The sequence below is a fragment of the Centroberyx affinis genome, unplaced genomic scaffold (genome assembly GCF_046629955.1).
Source record: "Centroberyx affinis isolate AG114_WGS23_722 - 3 ecotype Tasmania unplaced genomic scaffold, CSIRO-AGI_Caff_v1 ptg000281l_1, whole genome shotgun sequence".
NCBI classification, from domain to species: domain Eukaryota; kingdom Metazoa; phylum Chordata; class Actinopteri; order Beryciformes; family Berycidae; genus Centroberyx; species Centroberyx affinis.
Window position 1 is genome coordinate 413,190 of NW_027278960.1, and position 25,682 is coordinate 438,871.

The window sequence follows — 25,682 nt, forward strand, 5'->3', positions numbered from 1 at the left end:
GAAGACAGATACTTTTGAGGGCTGATGTCCCACTCAGCTGTCTGAACTGGGACACAATTGTTGCTCCACCCCCTCAAGAAAAGGCTTGAGAAGTCCTGCAGTACAAATGCAGGGCAGATGCAGGTATGGAGGGCAGGAAAAGATAACTCGTACAATACAGTGACTCCCACCGCTAGTAAAGATCAAACTAAATGTAAAAGTAAAAAGTCTTATCCTCAGATGAGGCCTGTAACAGATGAGCTGTGGGCCTTTCCCATTTGAAAACGTGAATGATTTTAAGTTGTTGTTTCTTTTCTTAGGAGTTCTGAATGACAGCTTCACCTACAGCCTGTCACCCCTGTAAAATTTAATATTGTTGTCATGTGAACGTCAACCTACTCCGGCCTCTAGATACCTGCCACGTGAGTCGTGGCTCTGAGAAATGATCCACTAGCACTCTCTAGTGGCTGCAAGAAAACAAATTTCACCCAGAACTGGCACACTGACCCAAAAATAAGTAATTTAACAAAGCAGATAAAGTGGACCATGTTGGAAACATAGTGTATGTTTCAGTGAAAATTAATTTCATTTAGACACCATCAGTGTCTTGTAACATTCCCAGCTAGGTGCATGAACACATTCATACATTTAAAAACAAAACAATACAAAGTAGAACAAAAAACAACAACAACAGCAGATTTGAGGAGTTCATCCCAAAGATATCTACGATGTGAAAAAAGAGTCTAATTGCATTGATTTCTAACAAAACAGCACTACATTTTACTGTGTAATCATAGATATTTTTGAAATATTGAGAAATGGATATAAAGAATGGATATAAACTTCTGGATCTACTAAACATTGACATTGAAGCTAATCCATTTACACACTGCAAAATGAAAGATTCGCTAACCATGCAAACAAACATATGGCTTCTGGTAGATAAACTGAGACATTGGTTATAGACACAGATTGGTTTGAGTTCTCTTGTCATGCTGACTTCTATTTGCTATCATTTTGGAATTTTCTCATTTTGGAAAATCATCATCATAATTTGTAATTAACTATTTTGAGCAGGCTGGTCCAATACATCACCCCAGTTCAGATCACTGTAACCCAGTAACCCACAAGTGCCCACAAGTATAATGACACAAGTGTGTGTGTGTGTGTGTGTGTGTAGGTGTGTGTGTGTGTGTGTGTGTGTGTGTGTGTGTGTGCATGCTGAACTAATCCCTTAATGACCTTTGACCATTTAACCTGGTGACAGATCGACGAAGCATCAGCAAGCGAAACAGAGACCTTACTCATAATGTGTGTGTGCCTGTCTGTGAGTGAACATTCCTGTAGACAGAAAGAAAGAAAGAAAGAAAGAAAGAAAGAAAGAAAGAAAGGCAAAAAGGCAGAAAGAAAGAAAGAAATGTGTGCAAATAAGCACATAAAAGTGCACACACACTCCTCATTTCTAGTAAAGATTACCTAAGGTGTCACAGAGCAAAAGAGAGAGAGAGAGAGAGAGAGAGAGAGAGAGAGAGAGAGAGAGAGAGAGAGAGAGAGAGAGAGAGAGAGGAGGAGAGAGGAGGGAAAGAGGAAATTCTGGACAGGTGTGCTGTAACAAGGCTCCCAGCAGGTATCTAGCCAGAGCTTTAACATAAACAGCAAGAGAATGGAGCCGAATGGACGAGCAGAGCAGAGCCGAAAGAAGGGAAAGGACAACAAAGCCATTGAGTTGGAGGTAGGCTAAATATCTGAATGCAGGCCAGTGTTTCTCAAGCTGTGGTTTGGGACCCAAAACACATTGCCGTTTCTTGTTGGTCCCTACAAAACATGAGTAGTAATAGATTTCAATGGACTAAAAACATTGGAGAGCCTCCGCAGTACATCATGAGTAATGTTATGAAAAAGTCTTTAATTGGTAAAACCAGCATCTTTCTGCTGCATGAGGCGTTTGCTACACCAGTTTGGTGAGATGGATTTAGGAGCTTCAGCAGTGTTTTTTGATAGTTTCAGGCAAAGAAACTTTTCTGCTGTATAAATACAATGCTACAACCTAACAGGCTAACCTAACCTGTGATGTCTTCAAATCATCGGTTTGCCTTTGCGCTCTAAGTAAATATGAGTCTTTGTGCAAACAGCCTTGTGTAAACATATGCCTAATATCAATGATCTTAAAACTGTGTGTGTGTGCGTGTGTGTGTGCGTGCGTGTGCGTGCATGACAGGAGCAGGATCAGATATACATTGATCTTGACAATGCTGCTGAGGATGCATACGAAGAGGCAGACAACCCCAAAAAAAGGTTGTTTTTTTTGCACACAATATCTTTTCATGTCAGATATTCCCTCAGTGTTTTCTACAGTAAATTACTAGCCTTTCTGTTATCTCTTTGGTGTAACATTTATTTGCTCTCTCTTTGTCTATCTCCCTTATCTTTCTCCCTTTTGTGTGCCTAGATTCTTGGAAAAGAAAGTGGAGACATTCCAGGAGTATTTGAGAGCACACAGAGACCAGATCAAGCTGATTATACTCCTGGTTTTAGCAGCAGGTAAATAGTCTTTGTATTTAGCCGTGGAGGTGAAACAGTATTGGGGGTTTTTACAGGCTATTATTATTAAACACACCTGTCTTGTTAGAATTACGTCCCGCTACTATTATGTTTTGGCATGGAGACTTGGAGAATCCATTATGTTGTTCATTCTTGACCAACTATAGTCTACTGTATACCCACAGTATTTGGCACCAGTGTGCGTCCTTTCAGCACCATGGAGGCCTGGAGAGCAGAAAGGAGAGTGAGAGACAGAGAGGAGGGGCAAGAGGGAGGCGCTGTTTAATAAACATAAATTAGACTTACTCATGTGTGATCAATCAAGCTATTATGGCTCACAATATGTAGTGGTGCATAATCGCCGTGCGTAATGATGCAATGGCTGCTTTGGCGCTGTTAGCAGACATTGCCAATGCAACATAAGGAGTGAACAAGTCTGATTTTGTGTGTGTGTGTGTGTGGAGAGAGATTCTCAGCCATTATTTATTTTTAGGCTAGTTCTTAATTCAATTCAATTCAATTCAATTCAATTCAATTCAATTCAATGTGCTTTTTTTTTTATCTGTGTGAATCTCAGCTATGTAACTGATATAAAACAACTATTACAATCTTTTGAACTGCTCTGCAAGGTAGGAAGTGAATTTCAGGTCATTCCTGGTAAACACCCACCCTCGGTTCAGGATAAACTGAGACACTAACAACTGATTACACAGTCTAATTGTCTTGGGTGTGAGTAAACTGATCACATGACAGTATTTACTTGCCTAAAGTTGGTAGCAGCAGCCACAATGCACAGGTGAGCTTTTCATGTCAATTTCAAATGCCTACCTATGGCAAGTTCATATCACACTATATTGTTACACACCTACAAGCACCACTGCATACAATGTCCAATGTAACATACACAAACATTTTTGAAATGTAACTGTTACTTTCAGAATAAGGTTTCATTATAGGCCTACTACTTGTCCACAAATGGCCATGTGTTAGGGAGAGGTAAAGTAAATGGAATCACAGTATGACTATGACTTATGACTTAATTGCTTTGGAAAAACTGCCACTAGCATAGTCAGTAAAACATTTCAGAAAGGCCAAGGAGAAAAAATATCTGATTGCCTTGCAGCATATAGCAGTTAGAAACTCAATTATGCAGCCTTTATACTTCTAAAGTAACCAAAGAACAAAATACTGCAGTAAAAAGGCATGAAGAATAAAATAGGCAGCGATGCAGAGATAATATTTTATTTATTCCGGGTAATTGCTGGAATTCCTTATCTTAAAAGCATTTCAGCTGTGGATACAGCACACAGGCTGTTGTGACTGTGTTTGCATGCATGTCTCATATTTTGAATGTGCATGTGCATGCATTGTGTGTTCTGACTGTTGAGCCATGGCTTTTGGTTTAATATTTCAGTGTAGCCATGAGAAAACATCTCGTTTGGATTATAGAGTTTCGACTTGAGTTTTTTGGTCCCAACTGGGAATCATGAAATGGGTTCCAACATTATTCTGAAGAAACTGGTGCATTAAACTATTGGCTATGTTATGTTGCCAAAGACTTCCCACTTCCCTGAAAGCAAATGTAGGCTGAATAAAATAAATAAATATATTAATATACTGAATAAGTTAATATCCAGACATGATGCATGACATGTATGAGATTTAAGTGATACCCAAACATCATATAGTATGTCCCAAAGACATATTTCAGTCAGGAACACTTTAGTCACAAGATAAACCATTAATTGCAACTAATGGTAATACAGTTGTGTTTGGTGGATATGGCTCTGCTCTAGCAGCTCTCTGCTTAGCCAGCAAGGGTGCTGAAGGTATATATCTGAGTGCTATCTCTGAATTCTTCTTTTTCTATGATCTATTTTGTATCCAAGGATATGTCCTAAAGATGTATATTTAGTCCATATTTTACAAGATATGGTATGTCAACAAAACCCCAAAATACGCACTGGAAATGGTCCATATTCTCTAGAGATTCCGGATTAATGAAATGACTCTCAGTCATATATGAACAATATAAAACTGTATCTGTTTGTGCAATGAAACATACAGATATGCCATAGATACAATTTGTATTCTAGAAGAGAATTTAGCTCAGATATTTCCAGACATGACATAAGGTCATATTCGGAACACATACATGACATATACAGTATAAGATATATGTGGTATCTTAGTATAATATACAGTATGTCCTCCTGAAGATGTATACTGACTCCATATTTGACTAGATATGGCACATATAAACAAAACTCTGAATATACATCAGAATTGGACCGTATTCTCCAAAGAATCTCAGATAGCCAATCCCACTACTTCCAGATTTTGGCCCTTTTTGCGCAGTGAGATCAGATCTCATCCTGTCTGCTGAAGCTGGGAGAATCTGCAGGGAAGCAGTCTAGACATCCAAGAAAACATTTAATCTGCGCCTTAAATGTTTAAATATCATATTTTCTGGTCTTTTGTAGAGGTTGATGCGGCTAGTGTTGAGGGTGTGGGAGTGTGTGTCTGTGTAATTTATGTACCTGCGGTGGATATAATTTGAAAACATGTTCTGCTCAGTTCTTTCTCTTTTGTACTGTTCAATTCTGTCTAATTCAAATGTATTCTTTTTCAATCTATTCTCAGCACTGTGGGATGTAATGCATGTTTTATATCAATTCCAAATTTGTTTCAGGTTCCGTTGCCATGGTGATAGCGGCGTGCGTTTTGAACTTCCATCGGGCGCTCGGGCTGCTGGTCATCTCCTTGGTAACTGCATTCTTCCTGGTCTGGGATTGGATGATGGAGCGCTATGGCGACCGGGTGTGGGAGGAGCTTTCTCCTGTCAGGGAGCTCCTCAACAGAAACTGGTTTTGGATCAGATGGTGAGAAGTGAGACACAAATAGTGTTAACCGTACACAAAATCCAGTCCCAGGTCTAAAAACCATACCGGAAATTGCAGCATGCACATGAAAACACCAAAGTGCTGAATTAAATCTTCAACAAACAACATTCAAACCTCACTGAGGCCCAAACACTGATATTGAGGGTCATGCTGTTGTTTTCCAGGCTAAATTATTTTGCTGTCGCTCACATCACACATCATTGTGGGTAGTTTTGCAGGTTTTTATTCTGTTATTTTCTGGTTAGTATTTTATCTATATCTACTCAATCAAACACAGAAGAGAGAATAACTTACTGGTCCTTTCACTAGATTGATATTGGAGAAATTTACCTGCTAAACCGTCAAGATACTAAAAAAAGCCTACTTAATAGCAGGCACGATACAATGTGCGAGACATTTCATACAAATTGAGTGTCTCCTGGAAACAGAAAGAGAAGGACTAGACAACAACATAATCAGACTGAGGACAGATTGTTCATGGAATCAGCATGGGGAAATGAATTCAAACAGAGCAGGATAAAGGAAAGAAAGCAACTAATGGCAAACTATGGCAACAGCTGTCACCTAGAGTACAGGTCACAGGTCAACTCCTTCAGATAATACAATACAACATAATATAGCAGCTTCACTCCAATGTAAATAAGACGTACATGTGTGTTTTACGCCTGTTCACGTAGCACCATCCAATTGGTGGCCTACATGTGCACACTGACCGTTTTTCTACTTAAATCCTAACACGTATGCACAATTTAGATATTAGATATTTATACAATGTGCTGATTTGGATTTGTGCATTGCTAGATATTCCTCTATCAAAAACTCTAGATGGAGGCTCCCTTGCGTACAGAAATAAAGCACAAAACGTATATGCATTATTGTGTATTCCCAGTATTACTATTTCAGAACATGTTATGGAAGGAGGTTGCATATATACAGAAAATGTGTCATATGTGCTGACTCATATGCACAGAATGTACGCTGCAGCATATGTACAGATCAGAAACTGTGCAGGCAAATGTTATATGGATTAGTTCACAGCATGGGAATACAAAAGCAATCCAGGGTAGTTTATAGACAGTGCCAGCACCCTCCCAGTTGGCTGAGCCCGGGGCCGTTTGGGCAGGAAGCATGGCGGACAAAACCATTTTGTCCATCGGAAAATAGATAATACTTAAAAATATCCTTGCAATGCCAATATTCCCACGAGTCCCGACCAATGCAAAATACAATAGATGGTGTGAATGTCCTCGCTCTCTCCTTCACCTCCGTCCCCGCTCTCCTCCCTCCCAGATGTACCAGCAGCTCAGTCAGTACAGACTCTGCGGACCGGGTCGGCTGCCAGCCTCGGGGCCAACAGCTGCTCCCAAGTGAAGGACAACAACATAGTGTATAGTCATAGTCCAGTAGTGCCTAGTCCAGTAGTGGTAAAAGAAGGTGAAGAATTACTAAAAATAGGGTGAAATGTGAAAGGAAATTATCCAATAGATTGGATTAGTTGCTGACTGAGTTATTTCTCCACTTCCCTCCTTTCCTCTTTCCTGCTTTACCTGTCTCACTCTCCCTCCATCTCCTCGACCCCCCACCCCCCCCACCCCAGGGTGGTGTATGTGTTGCTCCTGGTTGCGCTGGTGTCCTGGCTGGTATTGGACACGGCCAAGCAGGGGACCAGACAGCTGGTGTCCTTTGCTGGTCTGCTGGTCTTCATCTTCTTAATAGTGCTGTTCTCCAAAAACCCACTCAGGGTAAGGGATACACATGCAAGCACATGCACACACACACACACACACACACACACACACACACACACACACGATTATTTGATCTGTGTGTGTGTGTTGCAGGGATCTTTGCGAACTCTACTATGGGGCATTGGGCTACAGTTTGCCTTTGGTCTGTTCATCCTCAGGACCAATGTTGGCTTAATCGCAGTGCAATGGCTTGGACAACAAGTAGAGGTATACACACACACACGCACACGCACACACGCACACACACACACACACACACACACACATACACATACTATGCTGGTAATTTCTTCCTGTTTGTTTACTCTGCCAGCCTACTAGTCTTCTATTTTATACTAAAAAGTCTATTTGGCTGATAAAATATTCACACACACAAGCTCCACCTGAAGATTTAATTCTTTTTTCTTCTTTTTTAAGATTCAAAGAGTTATGTTTCAAAGAATTAAATATTTTAAAATCTCCTCCACACAGATCTTTCTGTCTTACACAAACGAAGGATCTAAGTTTGTCTTTGGGGAGAGTTACACAGACCACCTCTTTGCCTTCAAGGTATGACACACACCAGCACACGGCACGCATACATGAATGATGGTGATAGTGATGATGATGATGATTATGATGATGATGATGATGATGATGATGATAGTGGTCTCTCTCCAGGTGCTGCCTATCGATTTTTTTCAGCACAGTCATCTCCATCCTCTACTGTGTTGGCTTCATGCCCTGGCTCATTCTTAAGGTGAGAAAGTGTGAAGGAGGAATACATGGAGGGAGTGAGGTGTTTTGTTGTTGTTGTTGTTTTTTTTTTTTCTTGTTTTCTTTTTTTTGGCATTTTGGAAATTTGAGGGTAAAAAGGATGAGGCAAAAGACACATTTTGTCAGTCGTCACTTTGCGAAGGGAAAATTTTAGAGTCATGGGTTAGTGAGGTATGGTAAGGGTTACAATTCGGTTAAAGTAAGGGTAAGAGCTAAGGTTAGGCATTTATTGATTATGGTAAAGGTAATTGTTTGAGAATGAACATGACAGTGGAATGAGCACCTGAATTTAATGAGATTACTGCAGATTATTACATTCTATTGCATATAGTGTAAATTAAATGTTCAGTGATGTTCCTTTGATTTTCTCTGTCACATGTTTTGTTTTGTTTTTTTCATCTAGGTTGGATTTCTAATGCAGGTAACCATGGGAACGTCTCCAGCAGAATCAATGGCTGCCGCTGGAAACATATTCTTGGGACAGGTGTGTGATGCTTTATCAGGACTTCCCTCTTAATATAGACCTCAAATCAGTGACCTAAACAAGTTTTTCAAAGATTTCAAACAAGCAAATCACTGATGCAAGTATCAATATTATCCCCCTCACCCCCCCCCCCCCCCCCCTCCCTCCCTCCCTCCCTCCCTCTCTCTCAGATAGAGTCACCTCTCCTGATTCGTCCATACATGAGTCAGCTAACCCAGTCTGAGATCCATGCTGTGATGACGGGAGGCTTTGCCAGCATCTCCGGTTCTGTCATGGGAGCCTTCATCTACTTTGGGGTGAGGAGGAGGTTAGAGGGGCTGAGGAAGAGGATGTAAAACTTTAACTGCTCTGTCCGCAAGTGAATGATTGACCACTGAAGCTACAGTATCTCTTTCTTTCTCTATCTCTCTCTGTCTCACTCTGTCCTGCCTTGACCTTTTTTATAACTTCCCATAACATGAGGTCACACACACACACTTTCAAGAACATGTGCACATAAGGAAGCTCATTCTCTTTGTCCCCTCACTGCCTCCCCTCCAACTCTACAGATTGAGGCGACCCACCTGTTGACAGCATCAATGATGTCAGCTCCAGCCTCCTTGGCCATCGCTAAGATCTTCTGGCCAGAAACCGAGACGCCCATTATAACAACTGCTAGTGGCATCAAGCTGGACAAAGGGTAAGAGAAGACAGAATAAATAGATATATGTACGTACAAACATAATCTTCTGTTGTCTTTCTCATGAAAACCTAAATTTATAAATTTATCTTTTTGGGTTTATTTAACTGAAAGTACACAGGGTCCTTTATGTACTAAGTCCATGACCCTTCTGCCCCCAACATTTTAAATCAATTTTCTCGCTTCAAAAATGTGTTGTCGTCGACTGGGAAAGTAGCCATTTTTCCTAAAAGGACTGATTTGTATTTGTAAATTTGAAAGTTGCATTATTCAAGTGAAGGCAGAGATACATACTACAAAATGCCCCACAGTTTACTCACCCATCCCTTCCTCCATCCTTCCTTCCCTCCTTTCATTCCTCCTCCATACCTCTCTCCCTGTCTGCATCCATCCGTGGAGCTATCTATCTATCCATCTATCCAGCGGTCCCTTCTCCTCTTCTTTCACCCAATTCTGCCTCCTGCTTCACCCATCCCTCCCTTCCATGTAGACCCTACAAATTTGCAATTTGCACACTATAATGGATGTGAAATGTGGCAAAGTATATAATACTGAACAATAGATTGAAACACACACCAGTATTAGTGGGGTGCTGGCTCACAGGAACAAAGATTCAAAGTAAAAGATTGTAGCCGCACTCCCATAGCTCCGATGCAGAATTCTTTATTGTCTTAATTGTCTTTTTGTCTTAATTGTCTATTGTCTTTTTAAGACAATAAAGAACTCTGCATGGGAGTGTGGCTACAATCATTTACTTTGAAAGTATAAAGTATAAAAAGTGACTCTATTACAGTAACCAGGATAATTGATATTTGTTACAATGTCCACCCTTGGAAAGTAGGGGCAAAGATATCTCTCTTCTTGCTCCTATGTGATACTGTTCAGAAGGCTGAATGTAATGTGAACATTCAGACGGGGCCTGTGTCTCCTCAGAGAGAGTAAGAACGTGCTGGAAGCGGCGTCCTACGGAGCGTCTTGTGCTGTGGCTCTGGTGGCCAACATTGCCGCCAACCTCATCGCCTTCCTGGCGCTGGCGGCCTTTCTTAACGCTGCCCTCTCCTGGCTGGGAGGGATGTTCGACTATCCACAGCTCAGCTTCTCGGTGATGGACATGAACACACACACACAAGCACGCACTCACAAATTTAACCCAAGCTCTAACCTTAAAAATATGTTTCCCTAATGAGGTGCAGCAACCAGTGCTCAAAGTTGACTACTTTCTATTGCTACGGGGATATTTTGTCCCCCAACCACCCCACATACACATAAATATACATCAACATCCACACACACACACTAACACTCCCTCCTTTCTCTCTCTATTTTAGCTCATCTGCTCTTACCTGTTCATGCCTTTCTCCTTCCTGATGGGCGTGTCCTGGGAAGACAGTTTCATTTTGGGTGAGATGATTGGCTTAAAGACGATTTTCAATGAGTTTGTGGCCTATGAGAGGCTGTCTGAGCTCATTAGGAATCGGAAGGCAGGGGGGCCAGAATATGTGGACAACGTAAAGCAATATATTTCTGTGAGTCTCATTCATTGTATCTTGTCTCGTTTTTGTTTTCATTTTCGTTGTCGGTCTTGTGCCTTGTTCAGTTTTCAACTCTTTACTTATCTGTCTGTCTCTTTCTCCCTCTGTCTCTGTCATTCTTATTGTTAATTACTACTACTACAAACACCTAGTAACACCCTAACAATCACTATTAAATCACCTAGCTACCACCCAGTAACACCCTACCAACCACACACACATACACACACAGAAAATGTACTTAGTCTAGTTTTTCTTTTATTGCTGCCAGTGCATTTTGTTCTTGGGTCAATTAACTTGCTTAACTAATTAAGGACAAACTAAACCTTCAATTCAAATTAATACATATTGGAGGATGTTGTCACCAGTTGGAGTTACCAGGTTTTCACGCAACAGCAATGAAAAGCAACATTCATCAAGAGTCATGAATGCGTGGAGATTAAACTGTTTTATGTCTATGTGTGAATGCCTTGACCATTGGCTGAGGTGTTCCATACTGGAAATAATCACTGGATGGCCACTGGATATTGACAGAGAGGAAAGTTAGTCATGTCAAATGTGGACAAAAGAGGCATTTCCTTCAGCAACACCATGGGATACAATTCTAACCACATCACATCTCAACACACGCTTCAACAAGTGCCTGCTCACCACATCAAGCTGATTGCTAGGGTCTGTGTGTGATTGATGCCGACAGTTGGGGTTAGCTTGATTTGTAAGATTGTTGTTCTCAATAATTGTAATTTCTACATTGTATTTTTTTTTATATTTCAGGTTATCTGGTTTTCTATTCTCAGTCTCTTACACACTACATGTTGCCTCCAACAGTTTACATATGTTTATGACACATATATGTAAAACGTAATTTGTTAGAGGCAGCATGGTCTAAGAGACTAATTGTATTCACTCAAAACTTTTGACAAAAGCTGTTTCCTCCTCCTCAGGTCCACTCTGAAACCATAGCAACCTACGCTTTGTGTGGTTTTGCCAACTTTTCCTCCCTGGGGATGACGGTTGGAGCAATGTGTGAGTTCCACCTGATAAGCTGTTTCCAAGGCTCGGTCTTAATGTCAAACAGACAAACAGGAAAATGAAAGTTCAGAAAGTCCAAAGCCCTTGACTGTTTTCATGTGCTCCAAAATTCTAAAATTTAGAAAAGTATCCCCGGTCGAGTAAATATGTTTGAGTTCAAATTCAATACTTTATTGTCCCAAATGTAAACCTTTGGCTTGAAACAAGGCACACAACACTAGACATTATCACAATTTAAAATAATTTTCCAGATGGAAAATGATAAATGGCAAGAGTACTTGATTATATGAGTGGCACAAGTGGGAGCAGGGGTGAGGAGTCTGTTACAGTTAAGCAAGTTTACAATGTGGGATGAACAAGAACTTCAGTCTATTTGATTTAGCCTGTGGTTTCCTTAACCTAGGACCCGTAAGTAGCTCAAATATCCCCCACAAAGTCTCAGGATTTTTAACAGACTTACAATAACAGTAAAATCAGCAGATTTCCAAATCTCTCCTTCCTTAACAACTACTGTTGATGTGTACAGCGACAGCTCCCAGGTGTGAATGTGTAGGCTAACTGTATGAATCTGAGCTTGCATGCTCAGAAAAACCTTTCCCTGGATAAATAAAGTTGTAAAAACAAGTGTCCACCCTACACCGCAAAATCCCATTGAAAGGTAATGAAGGGTCGAGATTTGCAAATAATAGAGGTAAAATTAGACCTATTTTAAAAGGAAAATATAGTACAACATAGAATGTGATACAATGTAACAGAAAGTAATACAAGATGAAGCCAGTGGAGTAATGTAATCCAGTCCAGTGAAGCAAAGAGATTAAAAAGTTTAGAAATTAGATTTTTCTGTAATAGGCCCTTTTCACATCGTCATGGTAACAGCTTCTGCATTGAGAAACAGGTGCATTACAACTTCCTGTTGCCAGCTCTGGCCTTCACTAAATCACTCCATAACCTGCCCAAAATTAACATTGGTGAAGTACAAAGACTCAACTAAAGAAAGGCTACAAGTTCTTCGCCTCAAGTTCCCTCTTCGCAAAAATAAAATTGCCACAGGAAGTGGAATGCACTGGTTTCTGACGGCGTGAAAAGGGCCTATTACAAACTGAAAACTCACAAAATATTTTTGAGTATCCTTTAGATTTCTATTGAATAGAAAGTCCTTGATAAATGCATTTTGAAATGAAATCCCTTTTTAGTGCAAGAAGCTGTGCATGCATTAAGCTTTTGAGGGGCATTGCTGATTGTTGTTGTTGTGCAACAGAGAGGAGGTTTGACATCTCCAGCTTGTACAATACTGCTGCTATATATACTGTATATATATATATGTATTAGCATTGTAATATAGTTGCTCTATTCCCAGCGGCCATGGTTCCAGAGAGAAGGACTGAGATCTCCAGTTGTGGCCCCAGGGCTTTGATCTCAGGCAGCGTCGCCTGCTTCATGACTGCATGCATCGCAGGTGACTGTTCATTCACTCCCCTCCCTCCCTCCCTCCCATCTTTGTCTTCATCTCTCTTTCTTTCTTTCTTTCTTTCTTTCTTTCTCTGTCTCACTGACTATATATAATGACACTAGGAACACAGAATGATGATGACCTTGTCACTGTGTATTCCTAGGGATGATTTAAATGGGGACAGCATTGTCAGTCTGTCTGTGTGTAGCTATGTGCCGTTTTATAATAACATCATTATTTTGTGTTCCTATGTGTGGAAGAAAGCACTCCCATTATTTTAAATGTTATATGGAGCAAGATGTCCTTCCTCAGTGTGTCTCCGGCCAATGTGACAAACATACCTGTGTGACACAGCTGAGGTTAATATACACAGTATGTACAGTATAGGTACAGCACATGAGAACAGATCATAGAAAACATGTTAATGGCAATTCCTCATTCAGCCTCTTCTCTTGTCCCTATCTCTTCCCCTATGGGACGTCCTAATTGCTTTAATACCCATGTGTCTTAACTCAAGCTGTGGTTATGGCTATTGAAATGCGTAGCTACAGATGATTTCTCATCCTGATTGTGAATAGAATACAACATATTTAAGTAATTCTCCCCCTGACCTTTATGTCAACCCCAATTCCGGGATGGGTGCAGTCATTCCCCTTTATCATAGAGTGACATTTGCCATTTGCCATTTGCCAAGGAAAATTGGAATTTTTGACAGAAAATGAGTCGGCCTCTTGGGCCAAACTGAGCTCGCCAAATAATCACAGAAATTGGCAGACATCTAGGTGGCGTTTCGAAAGACCTGCCAGTTCAGTTTTTTGTATATACCTTTGTTTGTTCACTACTAGCTTAAAGGAGAATACTGGTGTCATATTGGGTTACAGCTCATTTACTTCTGTCTGCATCTAGTTTACATTTCACCCGGTCATTTTGCAATGCATGGCTTCTGGAATTGGAACATTTTGGAACACAAACTTTATGGTTTCAAACCTAACTTGAAATCCATTGCTGTCCCTGCCAACAAAGACTAAAAAATAAAAAGTCACGGATATGACAATACAGTTTGTAACGTATTTACCAACAAAGAAAAGGATCTCTCTCAAAAATGATTTTCTCTCCCTGATGAAGGCTAGGATGCCGAAACGCATCAGTTTTTCATTTGAGTTCATTTGAACATGCCGTTTAAATAAAGGTATTTTTAATGTACTTTTGTAGAGTGCTTTGGATCCTTTTCGTTGTTGGTAAATGCAGTTTATCCCAACCAAAGAGCACTTTTTATTTATTTTATCTACATTTTATTTCTTTCACTGCCAAAAGGCGCTCCTACCTTCTCCTCCTACTTTTTTCCGCAGCTTGTAAGGCGACATGTTTTTGAGGGAACATTTCTTGGTGGAGACTTCCATTTCCTCCTGTGGGTGTCATGTGATTGACAGTAAACAGAGCGTGACGTAATCAAGATCCAATGTTAACACTGTGACACACATCCAGTCAAAGAGCCTGAGATATCCTCGGGTCTAATGAGAGGTTTCTGAATGTGCACACTGATACCAAAACACTCAACTCAGGCACAGTAAAACAGAGAAACTCTGGCAAAAACTAAATCAAAGCTTCGCATTTACTGTGACGAATTATATACTGTATAGCTGGGCAATTTTCAAGTCTGTGGAAGTTGTTTTTCATATCATACAAAAATGAATGCCAGAAAATGGTTTCTTCTGAAGGGAGGGAAACGAGCCCTGATATCTCCGACTGCGCAGTGTGCAGTCTCCACCAGGATTAATGGAAAGGGGAGGGGCAAGCCTGAAGATTGGCACAAACTTAAAAAGACACCGGTATTATCCTTTAACCTCCTTGGATGTAGAGCTGTAAGTGGAAACTAATGTGGCACCCTGAGAGGATAAATCTGCCGCTTTGTCTGAGTCTCAATAAATCACTCCTCTGAACTTGACATACCCTTTTATGAGCGTCCTCCAATCATTCATCATCATCATCATCATCATCATTTTGAAACTTTCACAAAGAGCGTTAATGTAACTCAAAACCTGGTTTGACGATGACATCATTGTTCTCCTAGGTATGCTGTACATCCCAGATCCTCCGTGCCAGCTTTTCCTGGACACATGGTTCAACGGTACTCATGTGGCCAACAGCACACAACTAGTCACCTGCTGCACACAACTATACAACAGGTGTGTGTGTGTGTGTGTGTGTGTGTGTGTGTGTGTGTGTGTGTGTGTGTGTGTGTGTGTGTGTGTGTGTGTGTGTGTGTGTGTGTGTGTTTGCATGTTTTGGGGGATGTACGGCCTGCATCTGTGTCTGTCTGGTGTGTGTATTTAACTGTTTTCTCATAGGCTATTTTGTGTTCACATTACCTTATAGACAAAACTGTCTGCTTCAAAGTGATGTTCACGAGCATCAACAGAATGCAATTTGAACGTTTATTCAATGATTATGTTAGGTTTTCAGTTAGGACAGTTTGTAGCGTTTGGCCATAGATGATGGCTTCTTCTCGGATATGTATGACATGTTGGCTGCGGTGTGGGGAAGGCTTCGGAGAAGAAACCGCTGTAGCTCTCGGGCTCAGCAGACCCCTTGCGGACCCCTATGAGAGGATAGAGAGAGAGAGGGAGAGAGAAGAGAGGGAGGGTGGGAGGGGCACGGAAGAACAAGGACAAACAGGGGTGCAGGGCAGGAAGGCATATAATAGGTTAAGGCCGGAATGGGTGGAGTTGAGGCGTGGCCCTGCTCCTGAACCTCAGCTAGTAATGCTGCATTTCATTGGAAGTCGATCTGAGTTGGAACTACCGACCTAAATGCCTTCCAGTGCGTCTTCTCGGGAAAACATGGACGCAACAGCCTTTACCCATTAACGTTAATGGCAGCTATCTGGCAGCTCTAGTTACGTTAGCAGGCGAGTTCATACAGGAAAGACTTCTACCTAGTAACGAAGCACAAGTCAACTGAATTACGTTACACATGGAAACTACAAAGTTATTACAACACGTTTTCATAACACAAAAACTACATATCAAGTAAAATCAAGTTTTATTCAGTACAGATTGATGCTGTGACGTCAGCTGTGTTTATGTCGGACAACTCGGGCGGAAATAATTTTGTCCGACTTTCCGACTGGGAACTCCCGACTTGAACGACCGTTCCTTTGCATTTTTCCGTGTTGGAAGTCTTTTTCTCTGAGTTCCGAGTACAATGGAATGCAGCATTAGCTCCAGTTGAACTTTGGTGGTAGGCTACCTTGAGTTGTGTACTATTTTCTTTGTTCCATTGGAATAAGTTTCCTCTGACTGGATTTTGGTGTTACACTTGTTCAGACTGAAAGGTTTAATGAACATAAAGAAAGTGATTCCATTTTTTTATATATATTGTCAGAATCAGATTTGTTCGTGTTTATTTATGTGCTAGAAGTGTGATTTTGAGACCTGTTCCTCCATACAATGGCAGTGAATGGAAAGAGAAAAAAAACACAATTCTCCAATAGCCTCTGCCGTGTTTTGGGGTTATGTCATGTCCAGGAAGCTACACAACCCAAGGTCCTACCAAAGTTCAACATCACTTTAATGTCCTGATACGTCACCCCTGGCTTTCCCTGCTGCAGAATGAATACAACTGATGTGGAAGCGAGATGCGCTGATACAGTATGTGGGTGTGTGTGTGTGTGTGTGTGTGTGTGTGTGTGTGTGTGTGTGTCGTTGCAGTGTGACGGTGTCTGAGTCCTGGAACGTGATGGTTGGGGAAGGATTCAGTCAGAGCAATCTGCTACGCTGCTGCAACGTCACGCCCCCTACACACTTCAACTGCAGCCTGGTGCCTTGAACTCCACTCCACACACACACACACACACACACACACACACACACACACACACACACAACAACAACAACAACTGTACCCTCACTAAAATGGGTCAAGTGTTCTGCCTCAGTGTTTTCTCAGTATGAAGGCAACCTTTTCAAAGACATATTTCATATTTTTTGGATGAAGAAACTGGTTTTCGACTAAGAATGGCATATTAAATTAAAGGATTAATACCTCTGTTTGTTTGTTTGAGTTGTGCCTGTCTTCTAGGTTGCCTCTCTCTCTCTCTGCTTTCCATTATTCCTTATGCAGTCTGCACACAGTCAGGATAGCTGCAGATATCGGCGCTCGTTTTCCTCCCTTCAGAAGGAGCCGTTTGCTGTCATTCATTCTTGTACAGTATGAAAAACAACTTCCACAGACTTGAAAATTGCCCTAGATAATCCATCACAATAAACACGAAGCCCTGATTTGGTTTTATCAAAGTTTCTCTGTTTTATTGTTATTTCATTGTGTGTGTGAGTGACTCTTTACATATAAATGCATGCATTACATTACACTCTGCTTACTGTCAATCACCTGACACCCACAGGAAGAAATGGAAGCCCCATGTCGTCTTATTTGTGGCATTGTTGGGATGTTATTAGTTGGGACAGCAGTTAATTTCAAGCTAGGTTTGACGCCATAAATTATGTATTTTAAAAATATGTAAATGTTAAAAAATGCAGGCTAATTACATACAGCATGTATTACGAAATAATTGGGGAAATCGCAAACTAGACGTAGACAATAGTAATGGGGTTATAACTCTAAATGACACCTATATTCTCCTTTAGGCGTTGACTATTTAAGTTGACTATGTTGACGTTGCACTTTATCGCCCCCCCCCCCCCCCCCCCCCCCACACACACACACACACACACACACACACACACACACACACGAGAGAGGAGAAGGAGAAAGACAGGATAGCAGGATGTTGCTCTGTCATAGAATTGATTTTAAAATTTTGCTGCTTGTCTATAAAGCGCTAAATGGCTTAGCTCCAAAATACATTTCTGACCTGCTCCTAGGATATGAGCCACCCAGACCTCTGAGGTCATCTGGGACCGGTCTGTTAGTTGTTCCCAGGGTGAAAACTAAATCAGGTGAAGTTGCTTTTAGTAATTATTACGCTCCCAGTTACTGGAATAAACTTCCAGAAGCACTGAGATGTGCTCCCACTGTCAGCTCTTTTAAAAGTCGGCTCAAAACATTCCTTTTCTCTGTGGCCTTCTGCTAAATCATCTGTATGTAGATGTAACAGGTGTTATCTTTATTTATTTATTTTATTTATTTTCTTTGAGTAGTTTATCTGCTCTGAGGGGATCCTCAAACCTGTATTGAAAATTGAAGGATTTCTTGAAGTTTGTAATTGTAATTGTTTAGATGATCTGTGTATTGTTCGACAGGAACATTTACAAGTCCTATAGGGGCTGTGGGGCCTGCCTATAGGGTGGGGTGAGACCACTGGAAAGACTCTAGGCTCCTTCGAAGAATCCTTCAAAGAATCCTTCAAAGAATCCTTCAACATCTCATCTAAATTGATTTCCTTTTGAGAGGAAAAATTGAGGGAGTCACTCTCAGAGAAGTTATACTGGCTGACCAGAGGTGTCACCAGTGTGAAAGTTACTGCTCAATATCTTTCTTTCTTTAGTTTTTAATGTCATTTTATGTATTTTTTCTGTTTTATGTGAAGCATATTGTATTTGCCTTGCCTTGTCTTGCCTTGCCTTGCCTTGCCTTGCCTTGCCTTGCTTTGCCTTGCCTTGCCTTGCCTTGTTTGTGCAACACTCCCCTGTGGCCTTAACACACTCACTTAACATGTTTGCCAGCCCAAAATGGATGGATTAGCACTGATAAACAGTTTACAATCAGGCTCAGGGGAGCAGAGATGCAAAAAGAGGAAAGTGCGGGAAGCAATTTTATGTAATTTCTGCCTACGTATATTTTGACATCAATGAAAAAAAAGAAAGCTGGTAAAGCCCCATCTGCCTACAGCTGTCATCCCTTCTGAAAGATCGTCATAGATATTTGCGTCAGTGCAGTTTTAGTGTCACATGGTGCAGATGCTGCGTTAGAAGCCTTTCCACTCCACCAAGCAACAACAACATAAATAATTCTGCCAGAAATATTTGTTGTCCCTGCATATTTGATATACATATATGGCAGTTTTCCCCTGCCATGCCCAAAGGAACCTGTTGACAAGTAGAAGCATTACATGACTTGGCCACTGGATGTCACTGGTGTCTTTTGGTTCTCCATCTGAAACATCTAGTCTAGTGCATGCTGGATTCAAAGGGCCACCACAGCTAGTCAGTCAGTCATTTTGGCTGGACTGCAGACTGATTGTCCAAATAACTGACTCATTAATACTGACAGAAATGACTGACTGCCCAAGGAACAGCGAGGAGGGTGTCAAGAGGGGTGGGGGTGGGGTGGGGGGGGGCACTTTTACATCTGCATGTGTGAGACATGGGCGGATGCAGCATGCAATCACAGAGACGGCAAATGACAGTCTCTTCATTAAATCCGCCACAAGTAAAAGGTCAGATGGCTCTCTTCTCGGCGGGCAGGAGGTGGTATTCACATGTGTGAATTTCGCACACCCACAGAGAGAGAACATTAGACTCAGCCATCAGACACTGACACATAGGGCATTTTTAGGCATGGCGGTAGCATGTGTCCGCCATAAAAAAGCACAGTGAGCTCGTTTTCTTGTTTGTCAGCACCGTCAAGACAAACAGGGTCCCTCCGACATTGACCTGTCAGATCAGAAGCGTGAAGCATATACTGCACTCTCAGGCAATATTATGCACTCAAATAGTGTTTTGCCTATATTGCAAGTCATCTGTTTCTGTCCCTCTCTCTCTGTATATAATAGGCAGAGGTGGAAAGTAACAAAGTACATTTACTCAAGTACTGTACTTACTACTGTACAATTTTGAGGTACTTGCAGAGGGAAATATTGTACTTTTTACTCCACTACATTTATTTGATGGCTATAGTTACTGCAAAACATACAATAAGCTCATAGAATATGATGCATATATGATGAGTTTAAACTACCAGTATAACAGTATATGGAGTAGCGCCACTTAGACCACCTACAACATTAAAATACTTCTTACAGGATAATGCATCCATCTGAAAGAGACCGTTCTTCAGAACGAGTACTTCTACTTTTGATACTTATGTACATTTTACTGCTAATACTTCTATACTTTTACTTGGTATTGCTACTTTTACCTAGTAAAGGATTTTGTGCTTTTTCCAACACTAATAGGGCAGCAATACTTTGAGGGAAAGTTTAAAAAAAAGTCATTGTTGTTGTAAGTTATGATCTTCATTCTAAGGTGTTTTTGGAGCTGGTTGGCAACATCCTCAGAATATTGCTATATGCCCAATCAAATCCCTGTTCATGAATGGGAGTTTTGCTGGTAAAAAAAAAAAAAAAATGTATTCTAATGAACCTTTGGCCTCTATATTTTATTGTTGATATTTGTCATGAAAATAAACAGAGATTAACCTGGCAAAGGAATAATTTGTCTGAACATTGAAATATCATCAAATACTGTATGCCATGCTGTTCCAAATTCTAAAATATTACCGTCACCTTGGGTGTGTCAAGGATAATTATCCCGGTACAGCAGGAAGTGCCCTTTCATATTGCTGTAACTGTGCGGGGTGAACAGTGATCTAAACCAGTGCGTCCCAGGCACAGATCAGCGCCACAGCAGGAAAACATCCAAAGTGATTGTTAATTTTTTTCATGAGGACACCAAGATTAGGCTGCCGCTACTCTGCTGCTTTCTCTGGCAGCACAGAAAAGAGAAAAGGATGGAAGGAAAAGGAAAAGCGGGGAGGGAGGAAAAGCAAGAGAGAAAGACAGAAGAGCGTGAATATTAGGGGGCTGGAGGCTGGTGGATATTGGATTGTCATGTAGCACCACTCCAACAGAAGGAGAGGGGGATGGAGAGGAGGAGAGAGAAGCTGAAGGATGGAGATGGAGTTGTCATCCACCACCACTCCAAAGAACACACACAGGGTGCAGGATGGAGGGAGGGAGCGAGGCCGCTGGGACGAAGGGAGGGACGTCACCGAGGATGGAGAAACATATAGAGGTGGATGGAGGAGGATAGAAGATAGAGACAGAGGGCTTGAATGATTGAAACAGGGGTTATGAAGGATTCACAGAGGCACTTGGAATGCTGATTAGAAAAGCAAGAGACGGTAAGAACGCGGAAAAAGGTTCAAAAAGGGGCCGGACCGGAGGAGGGGAGGATGGTAAAGGGCTGGAGATGGAGCGAGGGACTGAAAAATCAGCTGAAATGTTGATTATAGTGCTGCAAGCATAACAAAATGCAAGAAAAGTATAGCCACAAAAAAGGAAAAACGATGCTGTATTTTCTCTTTTCTGTATTTTTCTGTGCAATTATCAAGAGACAATCAGGCTGTCATTCCTTCTTTATATTATATAAAACTAAAATAGATATATGTAGATAGACATTTAGATAGATAGATACATACTGTAGATATATAGACAGACACACAGACAGAGAGATAGATGATAGATACAGTAGATAGAGAGATGGATAGTTAGATAGATAGATAGATAGATAGATAGATAGATAGATAGATAGATTTTCTCCGCCCATTATCACTTCAGTATTATTGCCGCAGCAGCTCTGGAGCAAGGCATTTGTCCTCTTTGTCCAAACAGATAATCAACCTATTGACAAACACATCAAGCTGCACAAACACTGATGAGAGGTTTGCGCCTAATCAGTGTTCTCCATGATATGCCCTTTGCTTAACAAACCTTAATTGATGCTTTAATTGCTCATTGACACATAATTGCGTGGACGTGTCTTGGCGCCGGGTGAGAAATTAAAAAGGAGAATCCCTGACAAATGCGTGCAGACGGATGGAGGTAGCGGCACATTAATTGCGGTGGATAGTCAAGAGGGATGTTTCTCATCAGAATATTACCCACACAAGTAATTAGCACATTGTGGGACTACTGTTTGGCCATGTGAACATATTTTACACACAAGACATACATGCAACAACAATTCTGCTTTTATTTTAAATGGAATGAAAGTAAGGTTTACATCATGCTTTGTGATACGTCCATTCTGGAAATTCATACTTATAATTTCTGCATCTACATCTGTATGTGGGTGTGCTACTCTCCTCATCATGGATTCCTCCAGGATTTTTTGGGGGATGGACAGCTCAAACAACAATCAGACTGAAATTCTAGAAGTGGCAAAAAAACATCAAGGCACTCTCTGGTCAAGTTTAATTGCCTTTAGTTTTTGGGGCTTGTTCACTGAAACACTGTCATGTTTTAGACATGATACATTATCCTCCATCATGAAGCACCATGTTCTTGAAAGTAAGCAACGTTTAAAGACTTTTTTCAGCTGAAATTCAACATATTAGATTCTATCCTGTTCAAAATCCTGATATCAATGGGCGTTATATTCCTAATTTTTACTGCATTAGAAAAGAGCAGCACAGCTTGCTTCTACCCAGTAACTGAAAGATCCCTTTAGAAATGTGATGTAATTGTTGATATCCTTGTGGTGGGGGGGTTCAGACTGATGTCATCGATGTTCGAGTTACCATCTTTGCTCTTGTCTCCACTAACAGCCCCTTGCATCCCACTGAGGCAAATGGTGAACTGTTCAATCTTCCAAAATGGAAAAAAAGGGGTCAGAGAGCAGCAGCTGAGGGTGGCGTTACACTTTAGTAAAAATTGCCTTGGATGTCTGTTATTTTCTACTACTACTAACACTGAACCAAGGAACTCCGCATCTCAACACTATCTGTTGTCAATATCTAGACTGGTTGGTCCAGTCCAGGGGAACACCACACCCAGTCCAGTTCACACTTAAACTACACAACATGACAAACTTCTACTCAACAGATTACTTCTCCCCATGCAACCTGAAAATATCAACACTACCAGTCAAAGGTTTGTTTTTCATTATCTTAAAGCCATTTTGATCTAAAGGCTTATGCTTAAATGCTTGAAATTTGTTTCTTAGACAAATATAAATAGTGAAGTTGATGCCTGTGTATGAATTTCTTTCCAAAGCCTTTGCCTTTCCATCAAGGCAAAGGACGGCTACTTTAAAGAATCTAAAATATAAGATAGTTTTGATTTGTTTGACACTTTTTTGGTCCCTGCATTATTCCATTTGTGTCATTTCATGGTTTTGGTGTCTTTACTATTATTCCAAAATGTGGAAAATAGTAAAAAAATAATGAAAAATATGGTGTGTCCAAACTTTTGACTGGTAGTGTATTCAGTAATATGTTTAATTTACTGTAAGCTGAATCACTGAACCACTGAACCCCGACGAAGGCTTCACTGAAACATGTGGAATGAATATCTATATTTTATAGAGTGCAAATCTGTTTCTTATGGATCTACCCTGATGTTTGTGATGTGTGTGTGATTTTACTAACTAGCAAACTATTCTGAGTATGAGGCCGACAGCATTACATGGCCCCATTAAGTCTCTGATAAAAAAAAAAAAGATGTTCCTATCTCTTCTTTCTCCTTTGGATAGTCGTCCTTTGAATTAGGCTTGGTAAGAAGACTTTTTAGTCTGCAAGGACAGAGTTGAAAATCTGTGGTCCTTTTTATTCTTTTTTTTTTTTAAGCTAGGCAGAAGCGACAAGCGTTGTTGTTTAGATCAAGCTGCAGTCGGGAGTGTTGGTGATTCACAGGTCAAGGGTGTTTCCAGTTTGTTGTTCGTTCTGAGAAATAATGCAGCCCCTCTTCCCTTAACTATGCACATTCCTGGTAGCTTCTGAGAAAACCTCTGCCGCGCTCGCTATACAGTTTTATCACTAAATGTGTGTGTAGTCGCATGTGCCCTTCATCCCGTGTGCTTTCATCCCTCCTGTGAGAGCTCACACACACACACACACACACACACACGCACGCACACAAGCATGCACAAACACACTCTGGCATACATACGCTTGCTGACCCACGCAAGCTCTTTCTCTCTCCCCCTCTCTCTCTCTCTCGCTCTCAGTCACACAAACACACACACACACACAGACACACACACACACACAAACACACACACACACACACAAGTTCCCTGGAGGCGAGGCAGGGGGTCTAGCTGGGACAGAGACGGACACATGCTGGGATCAGAGCGGCAGTGTGTGATTCACACCTCTCTCTCTCTCTAGCTTTCTCTCTCTCTCTCTCTCTCTTTCTTTCCATCTATCTCCCACTCCCCTCTTTCTTCATCTTATCACCCACACTCCACCCGCACCTCTCCCCTCTTTCTGTTTACCCCCCTCTCCCTTTGAACACCTGAGTGTTTCAAATGTATTCTGCACACAAACCTGTCAGAGAACTGTTGGTATAGAGGCAATTAGATGTTTGTGGGGTATTTTTTTGCTCTCTCCCCCCTATATTTTGAATCTTTCCACCTCCCTCTCTCTCTCTCTCTCTCTCTCTCTCTCGCATTGAATCATGTTTTCTTTCTTTTTCCTCACACACTTTTTCCTCTTCCCTGCCTCACTCTCTTTTCCTTCTATCCCTTTTTTTATGTGACCTGGCTGAGTTCCAAACACCTCATTACTCCAATTTAGAGAACCTGCCTCTCTCCTAATGGCCTCAGGGGCCTGATGAATATCAAGTACTATTTAATTCTTTAATTCTGAATCTTTATTCAGTCTTTACATTTATACCATCCTTCCGCCAGCCCTTCCATCCATCCCTCCATCAATTCTGATCCCATTTAGTTTCCCACTCCACAAATAGCACCTAGAGAGATGGTCCCAACCTTTTGCTTGAGTGGAGGAGGAGAAGGATGGAGTTTTAAAAGCATATCAAAGCATCACATGTCTCGCCCCTCTATTCGATGCAGCCCGTTGTTCCAGGCATCCAACAAGTGTTTACTTGTTTTGCTGCTCTTCAGGCTCGACTGAATGCGTACTTATTAAACCCTATCGTTCGCTGAATTACTCCGATCTCCATGGCGACCAAGGTAGCGGAGAGCAGGTGGAGGGCTCTTGAGGATGCATTAGGACCTTCCTGCAACGACGGGCTGCATCTTACCTGCGAGCTGAACTGTGCATCAGGCCCATTTCAAGGGTCTATACAGTGTTCATTGGGCCAGTTTGCCCTCGCTCTCCGCTCGCTGTGCACCTCTATATGAGCTGCCTTGAGAGCAGCTTGGATGAGACCGGCTAATGAGTGTGCATATAGAAATATAATGAAAAAGTGTAAGATGGAGGTTCAATGAGCAAGAAAACTCGGCTAAAGAATAAGTATAGAGTGGACTGTTTTTCTCTTGCAACATTTCAAGAGTGGAAATTATTTATGCCCTTTGTTGTGGAAAATCTACAGAAATCCGCAGAAAAGCTTGGAAATCCATTCAAAAAAAATTTCCTAAAAACTTACATCTCTTATAAGGTAATCCTCAAAAAAAGGCACTTGGTGCTGAATAATGTATTATCATCATCATGAATTTTCTGAAATGATGAAAGCTAAAAATTGACTTTATGTAATTTCTAGACAAATGAGACTGTTAAAGCAACATTTCACTTTTGCAAAACATTCATAATTTTCAGTATTTACTTCATATCCTCATATAGTCCTTCCAGAGCATTCACTCAGTCCTGGTAACCAGTGTCATTCACTAACTTTTCATTCCTTCCGGCTGGTGGTCTGAAAATCATATTGGAGC

General features: G+C 41.1%; 1 protein-coding gene across 1 annotated transcript in view; it reads left to right on the forward strand.

The window, feature by feature from the left end:
- The first annotated feature begins 1,642 nt into the window (after nt 1-1,642).
- Nucleotides 1,643-25,682, forward strand: part of LOC139639343 (solute carrier family 28 member 3-like) — a 28,780-nt gene continuing 4,740 nt past the window's right edge. The window contains 16 exon segments of the mRNA XM_071513431.1: nt 1,643-1,704; nt 2,429-2,520; nt 5,213-5,402; nt 7,021-7,165; nt 7,265-7,378; nt 7,643-7,720; nt 7,832-7,842; nt 7,844-7,910; nt 8,331-8,411; nt 8,582-8,707; nt 8,960-9,090; nt 10,024-10,192; nt 10,419-10,616; nt 11,567-11,648; nt 13,012-13,110; nt 15,176-15,290. Of these exon segments, the coding sequence (XP_071369532.1) occupies nt 1,643-1,704; nt 2,429-2,520; nt 5,213-5,402; nt 7,021-7,165; nt 7,265-7,378; nt 7,643-7,720; nt 7,832-7,842; nt 7,844-7,910; nt 8,331-8,411; nt 8,582-8,707; nt 8,960-9,090; nt 10,024-10,192; nt 10,419-10,616; nt 11,567-11,648; nt 13,012-13,110; nt 15,176-15,290 (1,760 nt within the window).